We start from the raw sequence: 24,647 nt of genomic DNA, 5'->3' as shown, positions 1-24,647 counted from the left end.
CAAATGAGTGATTCCTCAATGGAGCGCATCACCAAACGGACAGATGCATAGCGCGGCTGGCGCACGATTATGTCATAAACAGCACTTTTACTGTGGAAAGCCATGGCATTCTTTGCCATGAAAGTGGACGTGAACATTACCCAGAAAATGTCATTCTGCCTTCAGTGTATAGGTTTAGTGTCACAGTAGGCAAAATAGTTGAGAATCCATGAACAGATGGGACAAAAAAAATCCACATGCTCCATGTCTTCATGCAGCTACAAAGAGGACTGTGGCTGGGGGAAAATGATTGGTCAGGACAGGCATTTGCAATAATATAGCCATCTCCACAGTACTGCTATGATCACAGAAACGACTCAACCACTGCTGTCATTACAAGAGGACTTAGTGAACTCCAACACACATTCAGACACACCCACAGACATATAAATATGCGTCTCCCTGAATACCTGGTTTTGACAAGTAACCTTTGTTCTCACCTTTACATAACATGTATAAAAGTATAAAGTATATATGCATAAAAATCTAGAAAATAATTTCTTTAAAAAAAAAAGTGCCGGTGGCATTGATCTCAGTGTCCCACACAGTAAAATAATGCTGTGTTTATTCAACACGCAGAGAGTACTCTGGGACCAAATACACACTAGTAGAGTGTTATATGGACTCCCTAAGTGTTAAATACACACTGCAATATTTACTGTACTCTCATGATGGAGAGGTGGGAGTGTCTTGTGGGACCAGAGTACTTTGTGGGGATTGGTCCTGGGGGGCAGTAGCCCCTGGGTCCTGTAACTGTCCCCCACCCCCAGGTGCCTGGCTGGCCTCTGTACCGTTCTGCTGCTGCGGCTTACTGCCCTGGCTCTCATGTCCACTGACTGGCTCCACCAGGGGAGCGCTGGAGGAATCGCCGCCCGGTGCTGGTGCAGGGCCCTGGGTGGGGGGAGAGGACAGTACCCCTGCCCCGGCCCCGGCTCCTGGCTCTTGCTGGGGAGCCAGGCTGTCCTGTGGCTGGGTGGTGTTGGGCTCTCCCCCAGCTGACTGATGAGATCTGGAGTCGCCCCCAGGTGTTTGAGCACTGTCGCCCCCTTCCGCTGCTTGGCGAGAGGCATTACTGTCTCCCCCTGGCCCAGGCGGTGGAGTGGTTTTGGGATCTCCTCCAGGCGTCTGGAGGGTTTTGGGGTCTCCCCCGGGCAATTGTGGGGTTTGGGGGTTTCCCCCAGGTGCTGGTGCTTGCAGGGCCTCTACGTCGGCTGGGTCCAAGTCTCCGCTGAGCTGCAGCTGCTGCATGAGCTCCTCCAGCTTGGCGGCCTTGCGTAGCTCGTTCTGCTGGATGATGGCACACAGGTGCTCCGTCAGCTGCTCCTTGGCCTCGGTGCGCTGGTGCAGACTCAGCTTCGCTGCCACGTACTCCGCCTCCGCGCGCTCAAAACGCTTCCTGTGGAGGGCGGCAAGGATCGATCATTATTTATTTATTGAAGTCACATTTAGTTTGGTAATCCGCAATTCCACGGTTTCCTCAGAAAAATCGCAACTACACTGCCATGACCTTCCAGTCTTAAGTGACAGATAGTGACAGTCCTCCACCCTCAACGACCGCTAAAGCATCCTTTTATGATGCCATTTACGTAACCCTACACTGCTCCAGGGATTAATCATGTACATAAATACAGTGCCCTCCATAATTATTGGCATCCCTGGTTGAGATGTGTTAAAAGCCTTAAAATAAATTCAGTGTTTATTGCAGAAGAATACTGTCACACTGAAAATTGTAGGAAAATGTAGCCTTCAACTCAAATGAATTGTAAGAAAATAAAAAAATCCCTGACTAAAAAATAATTATTTTTCATTAAATCACCTGTTCCACAATTATTGTCACCCTTCACAATTCCCAGGAAATAAATATAATTGAAGCATTTCTGTCATTTCTACAGTAGTTTACAAAGTTTACCAGAGTATGTAGGAACATTTAATTAGTAATTCATCACTTCCTGTTTCCCTGGGGTATAAATATGACGTGACACAGAGGCCATTTCTCTTATCCACTCTTAAACATGGGAAAGACAAAGGAACACAGCATACAAGTGAGGCAGATGTGCGTCGACCTTCACAGGTCAGGCAGAGGCTACAAGAAGATTGCCACTTAACTGCAGCTGCCCATATCCACTGTGAGAGGAATAATTAAGAAGTTCAAAACAACTGGAACAGTGGTAAACAAGCCTGGACGAGGACCCAAGTTTATTTTGCCACCACGCACAGTGAGAAGCAGGGCTCTAAATTAACACACGCCAACCCGCCAAACACGGGTGAAAAATAATTTTGGCTAGTAGAAAAAAATACCTACCCGCCAATTTGGCTAGTAGCGCCCGAGTACAGTAAATTATGAACGGTAAACCGCTGCTCTGACGGCGAGATTTCCTACATTACCCATGGACACTAGCGTCACGACGTAGCCTCCCACCGTGGGCTTTCCAGTGCATCAAGCGGCAACTCCATGCTGTTGCGCGCGGCAGGATTGAAAACATTTCAGACGACCAGCCTTCTGTCAGCTAAGCTGCGCTCACACTATTCTGACAGGCAGCTCTCCTCATATGCTCTCGTCGCTTTCGCTACAACCTTTTTAACGTCACTTCTGCTATTATTACTATATGAACCTTGCTGTAACAGGCTGCATTTTTGAAGCAGCGAGGTCCTGACCGTTTCAATAACAGGACTTAAGCAGATTATGCATAGAGCTACTTCTGTTCTGTAGACTATATTTTGTGCGAGTGATGAGAATGTGTCGGGGGTTATAGCAAGGTTCTGTGTGTTGGTGAATGCTAGTAGTAATTGTAACCGTAATAATAGTGACGTTAAAAAATGAGTGGTTGTGGAACGAAATAGCGACAAGGGCAGAGGAGGAGAGCTGTCAGAGTAGTGGGACAGTAGCTGTCAGTTCAGTTGCCTTCTGAAATGTTCCGAGTCCTGGCGCAACTAAGTTGGAAAGCCCACGCCATCGGAAAGAAAAAAAAGCAACCAACGACGAAGCTGTGGAAGTAACAAAGGAAACGAAGATTCCCGAGATATTATTTACTTTTAGTTAAACTTGGCTTCTTGTCATTTTGTTGCGCATGGTAGAGAAGAGCTCCTCCTCTCTCCTCTCCTTTCCCTCTCATCTTTTCTCCTTCCTTGGGGTCTGCGTATGTGAGGTTTTGTAGTGTTTGGCTGTGTGCTTGGTTACTGTATGTTAAAGGTCTGTTATGTGAGTGGCTTGTGTGATGTGATTCAGCTGTTTTCAGAGGAATTGAACAACAACTAATCAAATTGATTAGGCCTAAGTAGCCTAATGAAAGCAAAAAATAAAGCAGAAGTTAAAAAATAATGAAAAAATATATAGCCTATAATATGCTTATTAGGCCTATGTAGGCATATAGTAGCTTATGCAGGCCTATAGTGTATTTGTGTTGTAGAAATAGTTGAACAAAATGACCATAATTTAAAAAAAACAAAATAACTAGCCTAATGCATAGTTTATTTTGGCGAGATTCAAAAAAATGGCTAGTTGAACTTCTGTTTGGCTGGTAAGAAAAAATGTCCACTAGCCAAATTGGCTGGTGGTGGAAAAAGTTAATTTAGAGCCCTGGTGAGAAGGATGGTAAGAGAAATCAAAAGATCTCCAAAGCTCACTGTTACAGAATTACAACAAATGGTAGCATCCTGGGGTCACAAAGTCTCCAAATCAACCATCAGGCGCTGTCTACACGCCAACAAGCTGTTTGGGAGGCATGCACGGAGAAAACCTTTCCTCACTCACAATCATAAACGCAAACGTCTGGAGTTCGCCAAGCGGTATTGGGGCTTCAACTGGGACCGTGTGCTTTGGTCAGATGAGACCAAGATTGAGCATTTTGGCAACAAACACTCTAAGTGGGTCTGGCGTGCCACGAAAGATGCGCATGCTGAAAAGCACCTCATACCCACTGTGAAGTATGGGGGTGGGTCAGTGATGCTGTGGGGCTGTTTCGCTTCCAAAGGCCCTGGGAACCTTGTTAGGGTGCATGGCATCATGAATGCTTTGAAATACCAGGACATTTTAAATCAAAATCTGTTGCCCTCTGCCCGAAAGCTGAAGCTGGGTCGTCACTGGGTCTTTCAGCAAGACAATGACCCTAAACATATGGCCAAATCTACACAGAAATGGTTCACCAGACACAAAATCAAGCTCCTCCCATGGCCATCTCAGTCCCCAGACCTCAACCCCATTGAGAACCTGTGTGGTGAGCTGAAGAGGAGAGTACAGAGGAGAGGACCCAGGTCTCTGGATGATTTAGAGAGATTCTGCAAAGAGGAATGGCTGAAGATCCCTCTTTCTGTCTTTTCCCATCTTGTGAAACATTATAGGAGAAGTTAGGTGCTGTTTTGTTGGCAAAAGGGGGTTGTACAAAATATTAACACCAGGGGTGCTAATAATTGTGACACACATTATTTGATGTCAAATAATTATTTCTTTATGTGGGATTTTTTCCCCACTGAATAAATGCACTTGTATTGAAGGTTGGATTTTTCTCTTTTTTTCCATTAAGGTCCCATATTATTTAGAAAAATAAATAAATAATTGGAAGCTAAAAAACACATCTCAACCAGGGGTGCCAATAATTATGGAGGGCACTGTAGCTGTCCCTCTGGATAGAAACAACGTCATGTAAACACAGCACATCTAAACAATGCTGCATATTTAAAACACAGCTTTTCACTGGCCAGAGGCCCTTCCCGGAACAGACCTAATGACCAAAACATTTATTTATAAAGCGAAAGGTATATACTGCATCACAGACCAACATGCCTAGCATGGCTGAAACAGCCATCATCGTCATCAACTCTTTACCTCATGCAACTAATTACATTTTTGAATGAAATTAACTTATTGAACTTTCTTCCTTGACTCATTGTGAGTGTGTCTGTCCTACTAGTCCTACCAGTAAACAGAATGAGCAAATAACTAACTGGCCTAAATGTGAAATCAGCAAACTAGGTTCAGGAGGGATGGTTTGGAATGATGGAGGGAATTGCCTGGTGTGAGTAAAAGTTTTTACTGCCTTCCCTTTGGCTGCATGCAGGGTGATATTACAGGATGAACCTGCAGGGGGCAGAGTTTGACAGAGTGAAGGCAGCAGCAGGGTCAGACTGTTGTGAAGTAAAAGTCTCAAGCGCAGTGAGTTACCACAAAACACAAACAGGAGTGCCACAGCAAAAGGCCACGTGTGGGTGGATTCACCTCAATGCAACCATATCACCACCACCCCTCATCTGCAGTGCACTGCCCATCCCCTAACACATAATTACAGCACACACACACACACACACACACACACACACACACACCATCTGTCTTAACGACTGCCCTGGCCAAGAACATTTATACATCTGCAAAAAACCCAAAACACCACAAATTATGAGGGTTTTTGAAAACAAAAACACTACAAGAAATCCCCAAGTCACCATGGGCCAAGCAGAAACCACTACACACAGTCCTGGGTGGACCAGGTGGATTGTGGGTGGTTAAGGCAGTCTGCTGTCTGCTAAATAACACCTCATTGCCTAAAAGAGTGCTTTTCAGACAAAAAAGGGCTAGTTTGTTCTGCCTTAAAAAGCGTATGGCCAAATACATTCTCTTGCCACAGTGGGACAGGTGAAGAAGGATCACAAAAGCTCATAATGACCAATAGAGAAAGCTGTTCACACACAGAGCACATTCACATGCAGGGAATATTACAACTCTAAATGGAATACTGGGATACAGCCGTTTCAGTCACTGAACCAATGCTCTTCCACACATGTAAACTATTCTGGAACCTGTTTTAAACCGAATACTGGCAATATTCCATTTGAAACTGGAATACTTGCACTGGAAACTGTACTCACTGACTAGTAGTGCTCCCACATACTGTATTGAGGCTCTGTAAATTTAAAATTTAAATTTAAGTCTTTGAGTACCTTGAAAACCACTATACAAATGTGATGTATTACTATTGAATGGCAGTTGAGATGGGCCATACCAGGCTGTGGAGTAGTGTAGGCTGGCCTGCTTTCAGTTAACTGTAAGTTGCTTTGGAGAATGTGTCCCCTGCTAACTTGAAAGCCCGTACCAGGCTGTGGAGTAGTCCAGACAGGCCTGTTTGATAAGCTTGCTGTACCTGTGCCTACAGTCAGGCGCGTCATTTCTGCCGGGGACGGGTGGGACATGTCCCACCCACATTTTCTGAAGAGCAGATTGTTCCCAACCACTTTTAGTTTTAAGAAATAAATAATCAAGCATATTGCCGGTGTTGCTGCGTGGTACCCCCATTTTGCCGTTCCTCAGCAAATAAATATAAATATTGAATGGTATAAATAAAGAAAAGGACATGAAACAGATCGCAGGAAAAGACGAATCGTTTTCCGGGAATCCCGGGAAATAAGTGATTCAAAGTCGCGGAAATGCAGTTGGCCTATTGAAATTTGTCCTCAGGTTGCACCAAATCTGGGTGGTAGCCTAATCCCCTACTATACGTGGTACATATGTTGTTCTTCAGTTGTTGGTACTCAGAATTGGAATTTTGTCGAGTAATGTCCATTTGAACCTCACGTGAAAGTAACAGGATTGTGCTGCATTTGATGGATGGAGCTGATATTACGCACATAATTCCACTGAATAAACATCCAACTGTGACCCAAAAGGTAACTTGTCATGGTAGTCTATGTCGAATGAAGATTTTATTTCCCTCCCTAAAGCAGCTGTAGCCTATATTATAGAAAGTTCATATTTTGATTAAAATATAACCGAGATGCATAACAGCAAATATAGGCTATTTTTCGCTCAATCCTCTGCTAACAATGGGCGGCTGCATGAACTAAGTCCTAAAACTCAAGCAGATATCCCACTGTGAGAAGGCAGTCTAACCCTTTTCACTGATGTTAATTGCTTGCACAAAGTTGACATTCTGATGAGCTGTGTGGAGGGAACAAACACAGACACACTCGCGCACGCACTAAAGGACACCCGAAGTTGCAAGTGGTCATGGAGCTTGCGCCGAGAACTAGCAAGGGGGATTTGTTACCTACGTCGTGGCTGCTAGGCGGATGTGCACTGTGGCAGCACTTCATCGTTGACTCGAGGAGATGTCTTTAGCGGGAGCATTTGAATGTGTTAAAGGGCGTTGAACACAGTGGCTATGGACCTTTTCAGTATGCTTGGGGATGTACGTCAATATTCTGCGTCTTGATTCACTGTCAGTGCTTGCATCAGCACGCCAAAGTCACCTCACTAACGTTAATGATGTGCTTTGCTGAGTAACATAGCGCAATATCTCCAGATAATCAGGAATTATACAAAATAAAGTCTGCCAACATGTATTGCCATTCTAGGAGCGATAATGGGGGCAGTCATGGGTGAGCGGTTAGGGCGTCAGACTTGCATCCCAGAGGTTGCCGGTTCGACTCCCGACCCGCCAGGTTGGTGGGGGGAGTAATCAACCAGTGCTCTCCCCCATCCTCCTCCATGACTGAGGTACCCTGAGCATGGTACCGTCCCACTGCACTGCTCCCCATGGGGTGCCACTGAGGGCTGCCCCCTTGCACGGGTGAGGCATAAATGCAATTTCGTTGTGTGCAGTGTGCAGTGTTCACTTGTGTGCTGTGGAGTGCTGTGTCACAATGACAATGGGAGTTGGAGTTTCCCAATGGGCTTTCTTTCTTTCTTCTTTCTATAAGGAGAATGCAGCACACGCGTGGAGAAAGGGTTCCTTTGACACAGACAATGCTGTGTGTGGCTGCGCGCACGCAGTGTTTAGGTTGCAGGTTTCAGACAAATAATGGTGATTGATACGCCCTAGGTCCATACTAACAGTAAAACAGGGACAATGACAAAAGGGATGAATTGCTTTAGAGAAAATCAAAATAACAGGGGACAGAGCGAAGTTATGACAACAAATTGATGTGCACCATTATGCAAGGCTACATGTAGACGTCGGGTTAACCAATCAGTAACTGTTGCGTTAATGTTTATGATAAAGATGACTTCAGCGCAGGATATCAAAAATAAACAAGACAGTGCAGATGGCTTTTAATTTTTAATATGGCCACATTATCGCGTCAATACGCATCATGTGCAATGCATAGGCCTGTTATTCATCATGAAACCTCAAATTGGAAGTAGTCATAGCTTGTACCCAGCACTTTTCAAACCTTATTAAGGTTATCGTTATTGTCCCCGGCACTTTTGAAATCAAACTGACGCCCTTGCCTACAGTAACTAAGTGGCTTTGGATAAAAGCATCAACTGTGTAATTTTGGTGATGATCTGAGCTGGCTTGGCAGTGGTCTGAGCTCTTTAAGTGTTTTTCTAGTTATATGAATGCATCCTATTTCAATGAGAGAGAGAGAGAGGCCCATGCGGTGAAAGGCCAAACCAAGCTATGGGCTAGCCTGCTAAATGAGTTTGCAGTACCTCTAAGATTCTTTAGATATGAGAGAGAGAGAGAGAGAGAGAGAGAGAGAGAGAGAGAGAGAGAGAGAGAGAGAGAGAGAGAGAGAGAGAGAGAGAGAGAGAGAGAGAGAGAGAGAGAGAGAGAGAGAGAGAGAGAGAGAGAGATGCTAGAGGTGAATGGTGCCTACCAGGCTGTGGAGTAGTCCAGGCTGGCCTGCTCGATGAGCTTGCGGAGGATGTTGATGTCACTGGACACGGAGTCATCCAGCGCCTGCAGCTCCCTCTGGATACGCTTCAGTTTCACTGCCTCAGCCTGGGTCTGCTTGGACCTGCACAACAAACACAAAGGAGTCATTCACTCATTCATTCATTCATTCATTCATTCATTCATTCATTCATTCATTCATTCATTCACTTTCAGCTTGAAAAATATCAAGCAGAACTAAGTCAAGTCACATTTACTCCAAAGCACATCAAAAGTTGAGTCACATTCATTCATTAAGCTCCTGCAGGAGAGCACAGGTTCAGCTGGATGACAACAACAGAATAGCGCGGACATATTATTAATTATGTATAGAAGCCATTCTATTCCGTCCTAATATGTTTTTGTCACAGGTGACATAAACGTTAGGCGTATGAGACTCCACATTTTGTTTATAGATGACTGCCTGGGTGTGGGTGGTGAACACAAATGAACGAACGAGACTATGAGCTTGCACCAGTTTGATATATGTAGCACAGGTGGGGAACCATTTCCATTCGAAGGGCCACTTCAAATTCCTTGTCCTCCAAGGGCCTTACTATGAACACAAACCAGGATTTCACCCTGCTCTTTAGGCCTATATTGAAGGCAGCCACCTTTAACTGACCCTATCTCCTCTAGGTACCCTGAAATATAACTTAACTGTATTGCAAATGTAACTTCTAAGACTCCTTTACAAAACATGTCATATTTCATGTGAAGCTGCATAACATTAAAATCATATCAGGGGGCGAATAAAACAGCCACAAGGGCTGTAAACAGCCCTCGAGACATAGGTTCCCCACCCCTGATGTAGCAAGTCACATGCAAGGTGTGGGGGGACAGGTGGGGAGGAGTTGAAGTGGGGTGCATTGCAAACATTTCAGGGGTGTGGGACCAAGCGCCTACACAGACGTCAGTGAACTTTTGGCCAACCAGTTCAAGGGTGCGTCACCACAGAGGCAGTATGCCAACCCTTGCAAGGAGCATCAACGGCAAGCAACTGGAGGAATTGCATGGTCCATCTGTAATCACTTTGATCCAGCGGGACTGAATTTGGTCAAGTAAAACATGATTTCTAACCATCCAACAACACTTCCAGCCCAGAATGCATTGCTGTCAATCTATGCAATGTCTACAGAATGTCAAATGTGCCTAACAATTTGTCTTTGCAGCAAGAGGTATCCGTACTTCTCTGCGATGGTTTTGGCCAGGAGAGCCTTCTTCTGTTTGTTCTTCTCCTCCATCACTCGCTGCTCCTCCTGCAGTTTCTCCAGGCGAGTTTTCTCCCTCCTGAGATGGACAGAAATAAACAGCATACTGTATTTTGGCCAACACTTTCGACACAATGGCTACGTTTTCATGATGTTTTTGAATCAGATTTAATCTGCACGGTTCAATGCCACCGGGATGCAGGTGATCTTCCCCCCGAAAATCATTGCCTCAGGCGGACTGAAATCACAACGTTTCCCCCTTTGTCCCTGGATCATTTACAATGCTACATTAGCTACCCTGTTAGCATAGAAAAACGAGTGGTCAAAGGGTAATGTGGTGTAACTTTGTTGTGCTTCATTACTTTGTGGGGCGCTTTTACATCAATATATGGAAACCACAACATTTATAGTCGCTTAGGGACTTTAAATTAAGCAAAACATTCATGTAGGAAGTGAACCAGAAGTCCGCCATGTTTTTTCACTGAATCAAAGGTCTTGGCACCATCGTGTGGCCAACGAGCATGCGTGGAAGGACCGGACTTATTGTAATTCTGAATAAAAGGTTACATGACAGAGGAACGTGTTTAATCGGATTTGAAAAAGGAATAAACCACCCACTTTAATCGGACCTAAGTTTAAATCTGAATAAACTTAAATCCTGTTTGGTAAGTGTTTACATGATATTTTTTAGAGCGGAATTAAGTTTTAATCAGATTTAAAGTGACTTCACAGATCTTACAGCCTCACAGCTCCAGCAGTTGTCAGGCAAAGTGTCATATGTTCTACGGATTTCAGTCCTACGATTCACACATCCAAACCAGACATGCTGAACAACTCTGTAACATCTACCAGAATTTCAATAAATCATACAACTATGGAACCACCACATACTAAGAACACTGTTAAAAATATGCGATAGCACAGTGATCCTAACTCACTACAAGACAAAAGACTTACTAACAATTCCACTTCCTCCTTCTCCAGCTCCATGACCACAGGCGGTGCAATTTCAGGTGGTGGTGGTTCAGGAGGTGCATGGTTGCTGACGGCACTTTGCTTTGTCGTCATCACCACAGGCTCCTCCTTCCTGCTGTTAACAACAGGCTGTGATGAGGATGCAGGTGGGCTGGAAGGAGTCTGAAACAACCAAAGACACACACCAAAAAGTTCCAAGTTATTTTAAAACACAGTTTTAAATCCATTTATGCTTCTAGCTCTCACAACCCTTCTGCCATCTTTAAGCAATGTTACAAGGCTATTTAAAAAATATTTAATTAAATAATTTGATAATTAAAAAAATCTCGAGTGATTACAATTACTGTATGTTGTTACTGTGTAACCAATACACTTTTAGTCAATACAAAGCTAATACTAGTATAAATGTCAGCATACCTTACTAACAGGCGTGGGCTTCACCTGGGGCTTGGTGAGCTTCTGTTCGGCAGGTAATGCGTCAGAGCCATCTGTCACTTGAGTTGCAAGTTTCAACGCCCTCTCCCGCTGCAGCTGTTGCCTACTACGGGAAGTTTGAGTTGGTTTGCGGCCTCGTCCTTGCACTTGCCCAGGGTTCGACGCTGGTTGATCTGGGGATAGAAGTTATACAAGATGAGGTGGCTTTACAATGAGGCATGGCCATATGATGACATTTCTAACAGCAATAGTAAGATTTGTATATTGTATAGCACATTATTATACAACGGTCATTCAATGTGCTTGAAAGGAAAGAAAGAAAACTGAGAATAAAAATATCATAGAAAGTACAGAAATTCATATCGAGAGGAGACTAACCTTAATCAGCAAAGCAAAATCAGCAAAGCAAAATAAGCAAAACTCCACAAAACACAACTTCGCTCTAACCACCCCCTCTCATTCAGACGATTCTAATGAGCACTGACAGTAGTGACTTCACTTGATTACATGTCCCAGGGAAGTCACCTTAGATGGAAAACGTGGCAGAGTATTTACTTCCTGGACTAAGGATAGGCATCTCGGTTCCTGCTGTTGGCTGAAGTGATACTGACCAACTTTGCAAAACTTTGCAAATTAAATATTAACCCTAAACAGCCAACCACAAAAAACTCTACTTCTTGACGCTACTTCTACATCACAGTTTTATGAATAAAAGCAGCAAACCACTTCCATAGCCAAGTCAAGTAGCCTACACGATACTTTTTATATAGTTTAGATGTCAGCACAGTATTCTCAACAGGCGAAAAAGTAACTTCATCAGACATTCCAGTTCCACGAACTTACCCTTCATCTGTAGCCTCCGCAACTCTTCGTCAGAAAAGCCAGCCCACGCAGCCATTTGTAATATGTAGCGCACGTAAACAAAGTCTTAAAACATTACAAAGTAACTTTGAAGCCTCGATAATGCAAACTTGGACGATACTTCATAAATGAATGATATATTGTAACCGCATCGCAGCAAAAGTTGTTACTACGCCGCCATGATTGTAGCTGTTTGATGCCACGTTCAAGACCCCGATGTGGACCAAGGAAGTAGTCTCCAAAGCAGTGCCTGTTCCATTATTTGAAACGAAACAATTTTTATGTGAATGAGATCAAGTAAATATTACTTTTCTTTCTTTAAACAACTAAAACACAATTATTAAATGTATGTATGAATTTATTTAATCCAAAATAAACTTTTAAAGCCAGTACTAAAACGGGCAAATTCTCCAACCCACATAGCCTGCTTTGACTGCAGGCATTCAACAAGTCCATGGTAAGTGGTAAGTAGGCTACAATGCCAAATTCCAGTAGTAATAGTTTATTTTCTAAGTTTTTTTTAATAAAAATAAATGATAATGATGAGAATAATGAATAAATAAATAACATTCCGTTGTTTTTATTTAGGCTTCTGATTAACCAAAACATTCCCTTGTGACTCTTAAAAAAAAGTTATAGCCCTGTACACTGCAAATACATGTATTGCACAAGGTATTGTAACTATTGCTAATTTCATTTAATCTATTCTTTTTCGAGTTAACAGTTTTACAATGCAACTCGTATAGGAAGATAGCTTGTGTGCAGGCCTACACACACACACACACACACACACACACACACACACACACACACACACACACACACACACACACACACACACACACACACACACACACACACACACACACACGGCCGCTGACAGCTTTGACCAGGCCAAGGACAAAAATGGGCCCCCTCTCAATGTAAAAAGTACCGAATGCTGGGCTCCACTTCTCTCTGGACTCGGGACAACAGACCCCTTTGCCCCCCTCCTGCACGCGCACACACACACACACGTCCCACGCACGCGCGCACGCACACACACACACACACACACACACACACACACACACACACACACACACACACACACACACACACACACACACACACAGACACATACTGTGAAATATTTTAGTTGTTTAGCCTATTTCTGGGGCACAAGGTAGGATGACGTCGTTTGCGTGGTGTTCGTAGCATGCCTGTCTCAAAATCTATGCAGTAACGAAAAAATGCTGTTTAAATAAACTCGCTGTGAGACAGGAATGGCATCACGGAATGCCAGCAGTTGATCGGCCTACAAATCTGAATATAATATGTAAAGCTATGTTTCAAATGAAAAGTGTTTTCTACGACACTCCTTCGGACCGCACTGTCAAAAGTTGCATGTGGGGTTTTCTGACAGCGAACCGTGGAAGCCATCGTTCAGAGCCATCGCTCACTTACTAATGACTCGCATAAGCATTGGCTGACTCAGGACCGTGATTAATTCAATGTGTAGCCCCTTAATGCACGCCATACCTCCTGTGGCACACTGTAATAGACTTTGAAAGTTAGCTACTATAGCACTACACTACTATGACAGTGCACGGAGCCTTTAGGAACACATTACGACTTGGTCATTGCCATTCTGGTAACAGCTAATTTATAATGCTTTGTCTTAGGGGTTAGTCCTACCTGGAGCCCCTTTCATGCTGCCCATTCACAAATGTTACCTTTTTTCATGAATACTTACCACCACCATCAAATTGTAAGTGTTCAGGAAAAGTTGCACTTTTCATATATGAAAAGGTGAATCCATTAATTTCCAGAAATAGACATTTTTAGCTGCAAAACTTACTGTACTTTGGTCATATTAGTATATTAGTGTATTACTTAGTAATATAGTTGCAATACCTACTCTGGCCACAATCCTACACAGTGCACCTTAAAGCCTGTGCACACACACACACACACACACACACACACACACACACACACACACACACACACACACACACACACACACACACACACACACACACACACACACACACACACACACACACACACACGTTCTCAACTCAACTTCGGAATTGTCTGAGGTCAGGGGTTAATGAAAGCTTGAGTTGGGGTTAAACAGCATGAAATCCGTAGAACATATGACACTTTGCCTGACAACTGCAGGAGCTGTGAGGCTGTAAGATCTGTGAACTCTCAGCGGATCTGTGAAATCACAGTGAACTCTCTAACAGGCTGTTTGATTTACGGGGTCACTCAAAATAAATAAACTAGCGCAAGGCAGCTCTCCTTAGCATCAGAGTCTGGGCTGTCAGGAAATCACAATTCTACTGTAGCCATTTTAACATGCCTGTAAACTTATTTGGTAAACAGAGAACTTATGATGAAGAGATGAAACTATTTGACGTAGCCTCTTACTGCAGCAGGGGTCGCCGGTGACCCTATTCACTTGCTGAAAATGCTGAACTACATCGTAACAACATTGCTATGACATTACAGAGAGCCATAGTGCTGCGCTAAGGGGTTAATGATGGAAAGTCGTTAATAATTATTCCTCTTGAGCCAATACTACAGAGCAGGGGTGGGCGTATAGCTCCAAATCCTGGGCCCTATGGACCCTAACTCCCTATGGTGGTCCCCTGATATGTGGGTGCCTGGTCCCACATTACCCCCTTATTTCCACACCGCTGCTAAAGGGAGTTAATAGAGAGCATAAACACTGTTACAAAACTGTAGAGGAAAACAACCATACAGTAAGTAAAGGGTAATAAAGTTATTGCAGCCAGCGTAAAGGACAGTGTTGAGTGGTGGTTAGAATTTAGTTATCATCAGGAGTTATCTCCCGCTGTCTTTAGTCCCAATGCCTTCTGCAGTATTTTGTAACTGCACATTGTACTTGCGCTAACTCAAAACGCGCGCACACACACACACACACACACACACACACACACACACACACACACACACACACACACACACACACACACACACACACACACACACACACACACACGCACGCACGCACGCACGCACGCACTGCACTGACTCAAAAGCGTGCACACACACACACACACACACACACACACACACACACACACACACACACACACACACACACACACACACACACACACACACACACACACACACACAACTAACTCAAACACACACACACACACACACACACACACACACACACACACACACACACACACACACACACACACACACACACACACACACACACACACACACACACATGTTGACACAGTTGCTGCTACTTCATGCCTGTTACTTGAATGACTGTATGTATGTCTGCTGTTACCCAGTCTTGCACTTTATATGTCTGTATGGGTATTGTATAGGTACTCTAGGTGTAATGTATGTATACTGTCTATGTCTAATTGTCTATGTCCACACCTAGAGTCTAGAGCAGGGCTATTCAAATGGCGGCCCTGGGGCCAGATGCGGCCTTTGGAAAGCAAGGCTCTGGCCCCCCACAAGCCCCTTGAAATTAGACACAAAAGTATGAGTTCTATCGAGCTTAAACGGGACACAGGATATTAAAAGGCTGGAAATTACATATAAGAAATGCTCAACTTTCTGGGGGAGGACCCACAGAGCCCCCACCTCAACGAAGTGTCCCGTATTTTTTCGGCAATCACATGACATACAGAAATGTAGGGTCCCTTTACTGGGAGTAATCTAAAAAACTGGCCCTCGTTGACATTTAATTGAATACCCCTGGTCTAGAGTGTAGAGTAGCCTATGGGCCCTTCTCAAAACCTAGGACAGTGCACTTACAAGTGTATCAGCCTAATTAGTCACACCCTGTGATTGGATACTCTTTATTAGTCACACCCAGTGATTGGATATTCAGTAGAGTTCACCAAAGAGTATCCAATCACTGGGCGTGACTAATTAGGCTGGTACACTTGGAAGTGCACTGTCCTAGGTTTTGAGAAGGGCCCTATGTCTGTCTGCATGGGAAAGTAAGAAACATAATTTCAATTCTTTGTATGACCAGCGCATGTAAGGAAATTGACAATAAAACCGATTTGACTTGACAGTATGCAAACAATATGGGCTATAAAACACCATCAAGTATGTTTGTAGGCTACATGCTTTCTAAATAAAATACTTTCTCAAGAATATAACCAAAGATGAGACTTAATTGTCTCAACAAGACAGAAATTATTTGTGGGCAATGTGTTTTTTCAGGAAACATGTATCAGCACAGAAGACCATGTGCTAAACCAGTGGTTCTCAACCTTTTTTGAGCAAACTCCCCCTTATCCTCATCATAAAGCCTCCCAACGCCCCTTTGACCTCATCACAAACCTGCCAAGGTCCCCCTTAGTATTAGTATTAGAAAATAAAATAGAATAATGCCCCCCAATAGCAACTAAGCACCGCCCTCTTTCAGCTGTATCTTTCTCAGCACCCCCCTGGGGCTCCCTAACACCCCCTGGGGGGCTGTAGCGCCCCTGTTGAGGAACACTATGCTAAACAAATAACATTGGGCTGGTAGCAACCTACTGCCTTGCCGAAGGCCGGGATAGGACCAAAAAAAAGGGCCAGGCATTTCACCACAGCCCCCTCTAAATTATGGGCCAGTCAAAAACAACAGCAAAAAACAGCATCGGCCCCTCCATGCCCTGCATGACAGATTACCGGTCCAGGCCTGGCATAGCCTTTGTTTTATTACCGGTATTTGTTTTATTTTAAAACTGTCCATCATCATTTAGACCAAAATAAAAAAGCCTAATAGAAGAACGCTTAAAACTATAACAGGATACATGCAACTAACTGAACAACTAAGAGTGTGAATGGTGATGGGGCGTAGTTATACACCAGCAGTATCCTGGCTCAGATACTTTATGGACTCAAAAGCAAAACAAACATTGTTACAATTTTGACTTTTACACACTTTTAAAAGTCTAACTGAGGAAAAAACACTTCTCATGGAAACCACAATTCTCCGGGGCAGACTTCCTGGTGTGTGTGTGTGTGTGTGTGTGTGTGTGTGTGTGTGTGTGTGTGTGTGTGTGTGTGTGTGTGTGTGTGTGTGTGTGTGTGTGCGCATACGTGCGCGCGTGTGTGTCCTGCTGATGTATTGGTGGGCAACGCCGCAGAAACAACCAAAACAACAACAGTGCTGGGTGGCGGGCTTTTTAGTTTTGACATGATCATTTTTCATGTTTCCATAAGCCTCATAAACTTTCCAAGCGTGAAGCTAATGGGGAAGAGCTGCTTTAAGAAGACATGGCCAACAGAAACACCTCACGGCACTGAAAACATAATGTGGCAAGCAAGTGTGTGTGTGCGTGTGTGTGTGCGTGCATGCGCTTGCGGGCGCGCATATTTGTGTGTGTGTGTGTGTGTCTGTGTGTCATTGGAATGATTTTCTGTGTGTGCATTTGTGAGTACGAGTGCATAATAAATATCTACTATGCTTAACTAAGTGTATTTGTGTGTGTGTGGGTGTGCGTGCATGCGTGTGCGTGTGGGCGTGCGTGTGTGTGTGTGTGTGTGTGTGTGTGTGTGTGTGTGTGTGTGTGTGTGTGTGTGTGTGTGTGTGTGTGTGTGTGTGTGTGTGTGTGTGTGTGTGTTTCATATTTCACGTGTTGCCCATCACCTATTCATTCATACAAATTGCTCCCCGGCTCTGGCCTTCTCTGTTTGATGTGCTGGTCTGCCATGGCCGCTTACCAAGTTTCTCAGAGGAAACAGGAAATAGCAATAGGGCACTCCTGATCACACACATACACACACACACACACACACACACACACACACACACACACACACACACACACACACACACACACACACACACACACACACACACACACACACACACACACACACACACACACACACACACAGACACACTCTCTGAAGATAGGAGGATAGTGTATGTTTGCTTATATGTTTGTGTGCGCACTCGCAGATGTGTGTGTGTGTGTGTGTGTGTGTGTGTGTGTGTGTGTGTTTTTGTGTGTGTTTATGTGTGTGTGTATGTGTATGGAGGACATGATGGCGTAGTACTGCTCGAGTAGTTGGGCAGCAGCGTCGGCAGCAGCAGGGTTATTGAGTGGGGCTGAGAAGGCCAGGACAGGACAGGACAGGAGGTCAGGGGAAATAATTAGCTGTGTAGCGCAGTGCAGACCAGTGCAGAGCAGTGCAGGGCAGGGCAGCGCTCCACTCAACCCCAGTCATTACTGAGGTACACAGCCTGCCTGCCTGCCTGCCTGCCTGCCTGCCCCCAAACTCAAAGACTCTCTGATCAATGCACTCTGACAGCCACTTCATCCACAGCTGGGTCAGGGCAGGCCAGACTACACAGGGTGACGGAGAGAGTGACAGAAAGGCCAAGGCAGAGAGAGAGAGCGAGAGAGAGAGAGAGAGAGAGAGAGAGAGAGAGAGAGAGAGAGAGAGAGAGAGAGAGAGAGAAGGGAGAGAAGGACCGATGAAGGGAGGGACTGAACTGATTCATTCAAGTTAGAGAGACGCAAAATGAGCACCATGTGCCTTGGTATTCTTTTCGTTTTCCCCTTTCTTTCTTTCTTTCTTTCTTTCTTTCTTTCTTTCTTTTTTCCTTTCTTTCTTCTGCACAATTACTGCCTTGTAACTACATTTGGCAGACTAAGAAAGAAAAAGAGACACACTGACCAAGTCAGACAGAGTGACCTTGTCACATCTGACAGACTGATTGAGAGAGAGGGGCAAGTGTGTGTGTGTGTGTGTGCGTGTGTGTGTGTGTGTGTGTGTATGTGTGTGTGTGTGTGTGTGTCTGTGTGTGTGTGCGTGCGCGTGCTTGTGTGTGTTGTGTGTGTTGTGTGTGTTTTTGTGCACCAAAATGTGTGTGCATGAGAGCTGTTTTCTCCCCACAAGAGTATGTGCCCTGTACATGCATGCGTGTTCAGTCTGTGATCATATTTGCTTGTGTGTGTACTAGGGCTGGGTAAAATAATCGAGTTAATCAATAATCGATCGAATCGAATCGAAATTCACATAATCGATTCACAGGGCACAAAATCGATTTTTTGGTTCTTTTTCTTCTTGTTCTTTTTGTTTAATTTAGGTCTATGGAAAATACCCAGTAGGAATTAGTCAATTAGGCCTAGGCCTACTTATTACAAATTAGTAATCTGTTCACACTGTCAAGCCACAGCCCTTTGACATTTCTATATAATGAAAATAGGCAACAGCATCTTTTGGGGGAAATCCTGGCACCAGGAAGGGAACGGATAGAATCGATTCAGAATGAATCGAATCGAATCGAATTGAATCGTGATTAATCGATTCAAAGCCCTAAGAATCCAAATCGAATCAATACAGGAACATGGCTGCAATACCCAGCCCTAGTGTGTACGTGTTCGTGTGTGTGTAGGTAAGCCACCAGGGGGGTGGGGGGCAGATGGGTCAGTTGTCCTACACACAGGGAAATAGGGGGCCCAGAATTTGGTCCTCATTAGGGCCAAAACATACCAAGGTGGAATAGCCTAGAAATCTAGACGCCCCTAGCGACCGCAAATTGAATTTGCTCCCCGGGGCAGTCTAGCGGACCCCGGTCGTTTTGCGAGGCTGAAAGTTATCCGATGAAAGGGCCAATCAAATCGCGAGGGGGGCCGGGCTACCTAGTAAACAGGAAACTTTCTAAGAAGAAGCATGGTGTCCGTCCGTGCTACGTACAGCACGAAAGTGTTTACTTAATTTAAAAAGCCTGGATGATAATACATTTCGTGGCTGACATGGATTGATGTAATAATACACCATGAACTTATCGGACACAAATAGATCTCAACACATTACCATTTGATCATTCGATGTTTTAAACTAGCTCGGTAAGCTAAGTTGAGCATTTTACAGAACCAGATAGTCACACGCTATTATCAGACCACTACTGTAGGTGTAGAATGAAATTGCGGCCCCAATTTCTAATAAGACACATGCCATTAAAAAACGAGACATTTGGGAGCTTTGAAAGTCTTTGAGTAGCTTACTAAATAGATGGGATCGATAGTCTGGCTAGTGGGAGCGAGCTGACCGGGGAGCGTCCTGCGTTGGGAGCGACAATCAGGGAAAGTTATGGGTATACAGCTAGCTAGCTAACACCGAACATGCCATGTTGACAACAATCATAAATATAACCATTTAACAAGCCCCAAATTGCTCGACATTTCGCTGATTGATCAAAGAGGGCCATGTGGTTGAAAACGAGGCATTTTTTAACTGTATAAGTGAAAACACGATTTATTAGGAAACTTGTTTGTGGCTGTGGTCATCACACGCTTTCACTGCTACGACGGCTGTAAGTTGCCGCTTCACCTACAAAGAGGCCCTCGCTAGTGGCTAGCTAACCTGTCGTCAATAACAGAACTAGGTATCCAGCCTTGTATTATATGCCTGCCCCAAATTCTAATAAGATCCATGTCATTAAAAACGAGACACTTGGGAGCTTTGAAAGTCTGTAAGTCGCTTACTAAATAGATGGGAATGACACCTAGTCTACCGAGCTAGCGGCTAGCCATGTATTAGTTATGGGTATACAGCTAGCTAGCTAACACCGAACATGCCATGTTGACAACAATCATAAATATAACCATTTAACAAGCCCCACATTGCTCGACATTTCGCTGATTGATCAAGGAGGGCCATGTGGTTGAAAACGATGCATTTTTGAACTGTATAAGTGAAAACACGATTTATTAGGAAACTTGTTTGTGGCTGTGGTCATCACACGAATTCATTGCTACGACGGCTCGAAGTTGCCGCTGCACCTACAAAGGGGCGTGTCGCGTGTACGTTGTGAAAGACAGCTGTGACGTTACACAGAAGTGTGTGGGGATTGGATGTTCCACCATCCTATTGCGTGACGTTGAGTGCTGAAGCAACCGTTTATCCTGCCCACACTGCCGCCCAGCCCTCCTAGACCCTGGTACAGCTTTTTGCTGTACGGGTCTGGCTGCGCTAGGCTAAAGGTGGAATGGAACGGTCGCGGGACAAACGCGGTCTTTCTGCTTAGTTTTGGCCGGCGTGTTTTTCTCTGCCTTTCACATTGACAGCGTTGGCGTGCGTGGCCAGTCCTGTTCAAACCCCCAGCCCCCCCCCCCCCCACAGCCAAAGCTAGCATGCTATTCCTGCGCCGCTGACGCTCGACTACTGCCGGTTGGTGTGTAAGACCCCTTACTCTTCATTTATTCGGTGGGGGGCCCTTTCAGATGACATTGTCCTGGACCAGGCCAATGTGTGCATGTGTGTGCATACTGTGTATGCGTTTGTGCATGTGCATGTGTGTGTCTGTGTGTCTGTGCGTGTGTGTGCAAGTGTATGCGCTTGTGCATGTGCCTGTGTGTGCATGTGTATGCGTGTGTGCATATGTATGTGTGTGCATGTGTGTGTGTGTCCTCCTGGTGGGGCATGTGGGGGCGAGTGCAGCCGTGACCCAGCAGCCCTCTCTCTCCTGGAGCCGAGGAGGCTGAGGAGGCTGAGGAGGCAGAGGAGGCCGCTCAGGCCCCCACATCTTGTTCCCATCTGGGAGCCAATTATTTGTGCACTTAAAAGGCGAGACACCTCAGGAGGGGCGCACAGACAGCCCCACGCAGCCCTGCATGATGCATGGGAAGCAGATGTGTGTGTGTGTGTGTGTGTGTGTGTGTGTGTGTGTGTGTGTGTGTGTGTGTGTGTGTGTGTGTGTGTGTGTGTGTGTGTGTGTGTGTGTGTGTGTGTGTGTGTGTGTGAGTGTGTGTGTGTGAGAGAGAGGGAGAGAGAGAGAGAGAGAGAGAGAGAGAGAGAGAGAGAGAGAGAGAGAGAGAGAGAGAGAGAGAGAGAGAGAGAGAGAGGGTGAGACGGCTGCTGTTGATGCAGAGGGGAATCAGTCACTGGGAACCAGAGACCCTTGTGGTAGTAGTTACAGCATAGATAGATAGATAGATAGATAGATAGATAGATAGATAGATAGATAGATAGATAGATAGATAGATAGATAGATAGATAGATAGATAGATAGATAGATAGATAGATAGATAGATAGATAGATAGATGGTGGACATGGCCACAGTACACTAGTCTGAGGTCAAGTGCTGCTCACCATTTCATGAAATCAGGTGTGTGTGTGTATGTGTGTGTGTGTGTGTATGTGTGTGCGTGTGCGTGTGTGTGTGTGTGTGCGTGTGTGCGTGTGTGCGTGCGTGTGGATGCCTCTGCACAGGGCAAACAGTCACTTGCTACCAGAGGCCATTGTGGAAGCAGCACCATCAGCAGCAAAGCCTGACTAATCCCTTTTCTTAAATCCCATGCAGTTAACAGTTAACACTGATCTTGGGTCAGATGGCATTTCCCTCTCGTAGTAACAGATGTGTGGGGATGCTCCACAGGGCAACTGGTGACTGGGAACCAAGCGCAGTGGCAGCAGCATCAGTGGAGGGGGCTTGTGAAGTGTGCACTGCACAGGGGGAAACACTTTAATCATGAAACTAAACAAGCTCCAACAGCCACAGCCGCCAGCACTGGTTTAGGGTCACATAGTACTCACTTCGCCTCGTAAAGGCAGATGTGTGGCAATCTTAAAAAGGATGTTTTTGAAAAAGAGATTTTGAAATGATTGTTATTATTTCCTGGCAAAACCTGAGCATCAGCCCCCGTGTGTAGACCACTCCAAGTCATCATCAACTGGTCTGGGGTCAGATGGAACTTACCTCCTCATAGTGTACGGCAGGAAAACTTGATCAATATAAAAAGTTCAGAAGACGCTGCACACTGGATACTAGCCTGATTATTATCGACTTTCAAATGTCTTCGAGAATTGGTCTGACCAAGAGCAGAACAATTAACGTTTCCCAAGCAGCATGGTTGACCCGCCTCCCTAGGTTTGTTACTGGTTGACTAGTCTCCGACAAAGTGGGTGGAGTTCTCGATTTTTTGGGAGATGAGAAACGATATTTACATTGCTCTTGGCCGGACTAGAAGCAGCGCTGACGGTGTTGCATCACGAGGAGGGCGTGGCCCGGCTAACTGGATACTGTTTTGTTTTTCTCTTCATTTATTCTCTTTATTTCGCCCAGTGCGTCTTCAGGTTCGCTCCAGTGTGTGATGTTTTCTGAACTTTATATCGTTATTTTTATTATTTTGAGGTAACCAGAGCTTACACCCCTCACCAGCCACCAGCAGCTGCTACAGGGTCGGATGGTGCTGCTCTCCCTCTCGTAATTGCCCAGGGTGAGGGGGAGAGGTTACAGAAGGCACTTCAAGACCTGGGGGAGGAGAGGCCAAGGCAGTCAAGCTAGTCAGTCAGTCGGAGGTTGAGGTTGTGCGTGGGGGTTTTGAGAGACGGCAAAAAGTTGCCTCTTTTGGGGTCGGTTAGCTGAGGGTCACAGCAGTTAGGGTTAAGATGAGGGTCCTTCTGTGGGGTCAGGGGTCAAGGGGTAAAAGAAAGTACATCTTTAAGAAGTTCTGAACAGGCATTTGTAATCCATTTCAGCGTAACACTACTTTGGTTATTTGATCCGATCATGCCCGTGACAATTCAAAACAATTACAGTGTATTTGTCATTTCCATTAAGTCTACGCTTGGCATCCAACTGATAGATCAGCCATGTTAGTCTAAAGAATCTTTGGTTGTACTTTGTTATAGCTATCCTTTATGAAGTACTTGTTTTGAATTTGTTAACTTAACCAAATTCACCATGTGCTAATCTGTTTGATAACCATATATGTTACAATAGGTGGGCAGAGAGATAGATTGCATACAGCATGAACCAAATACTTTATATCACGAAACTATTGTAAGATTATAAAGGAATAATTATTGCAGTACAACAACACTGGATTAATCGTTACTATATTAATTAATTAGTAAAAAAAAGTAATACATGAAGTGCTACCAATTCTTTTCATGCACCTATCACCTTGTCAGGAAGGTATTTGATTGTTTTTTAAAGGAGCTAATACCAGACTTGATTGGAGGTGCGTGGAGGCTGGGGGCCAAAGGGGTCAGAGGTGGCCTCAGTAGCCCAGCGGGAGAAGGTCTTTTCTGGGCACGGCATTAGGAAGAAGGGGCTCCCCTCTGGACCCCCCGAGGGAAGAGTCCCACAGAGAAGGTTGAAAAGTACACAGATGCCAGATTAATCACTAATGTGTATCATATAATATGGATGGAGATCATTTATTTGAAAACTGTTTGTGTGTATAAGGTGTGTGTGTGTGTGTGTGTGTGTGCAATATATGAGTTGGTGAGACAGGTGAATAAAGAGTTAGTGTAACATGGACTTAATAAACCTTTAATAGTGTAACTGTTCAGGCTTTCTTCAACAGTCATATATATTTTCCATGACTAATCCTACCCAGCATGCATATATTATGCATACACATAGACAAACATTCTTACACACACAATCACACCATACACACCTACCTCATAAGAAATATTAGTGTCTGAATATCCCTTTTAAACACACACACACACACACACACACAC

The 24,647-nt window shown here is 44.7% G+C and overlaps 1 protein-coding gene across 2 annotated transcripts; it reads right to left on the bottom strand.

Annotated features, from left to right (window-relative positions):
• Positions 1 to 67: 67 nt before the first annotated feature.
• On the bottom strand, positions 68 to 12,382 carry gorab (golgin, rab6-interacting). Of its 2 annotated transcripts, none has more exons than XM_063201268.1 (6): positions 12,149 to 12,382; positions 11,312 to 11,478; positions 10,857 to 11,032; positions 9,873 to 9,974; positions 8,629 to 8,769; positions 68 to 1,435 (listed from the first exon to the last, which is right to left on the bottom strand). In XM_063201268.1, the coding sequence occupies exons 1-6, from the start codon at positions 12,201 to 12,203 to the stop codon at positions 706 to 708; spliced, it is 1,371 nt and encodes a 456-aa protein (XP_063057338.1). In that variant the 5' UTR covers positions 12,204 to 12,382; the 3' UTR covers positions 68 to 705. The 2 variants fall into 2 exon arrangements, with proteins under 2 accessions (XP_063057338.1, XP_063057337.1); XM_063201267.1 differs by having other exon boundaries at positions 11,288 to 11,478; positions 12,149 to 12,381.
• Positions 12,383 to 24,647: the final 12,265 nt, after the last annotated feature.

This window comes from Engraulis encrasicolus, chromosome 6 (genome assembly GCF_034702125.1).
Source record: "Engraulis encrasicolus isolate BLACKSEA-1 chromosome 6, IST_EnEncr_1.0, whole genome shotgun sequence".
In the NCBI taxonomy this organism is placed as follows: Eukaryota; Metazoa; Chordata; class Actinopteri; order Clupeiformes; family Engraulidae; genus Engraulis; species Engraulis encrasicolus.
Note: the sequence above shows the minus strand (reverse complement) of the source record. Positions and strands in the feature narration are given on the sequence as shown.

What these genes read in the sequence shown, in the direction of transcription:
- gorab (XM_063201267.1), bottom strand. Translation starts at nt 12,203, where the DNA reads ATGGCTGCGTGGGCTGGCTTTTCTGACGAAGAGTTGCGGAGGCTACAG. An exon ending in GAGAAGGAGGAAGTGGAATT is followed by an intron (nt 9,975 to 10,856) that starts GTTAGTAAGTCT and finishes TGTCCATCTCAG; the next exon opens with GAGGGAGAAAACTCGCCTGG. An exon ending in CTGGACTACTCCACAGCCTG is followed by an intron (nt 1,436 to 8,628) that starts GTAGGCACCATT and finishes CGCCCTCCACAG; the next exon opens with GAAGCGTTTTGAGCGCGCGG.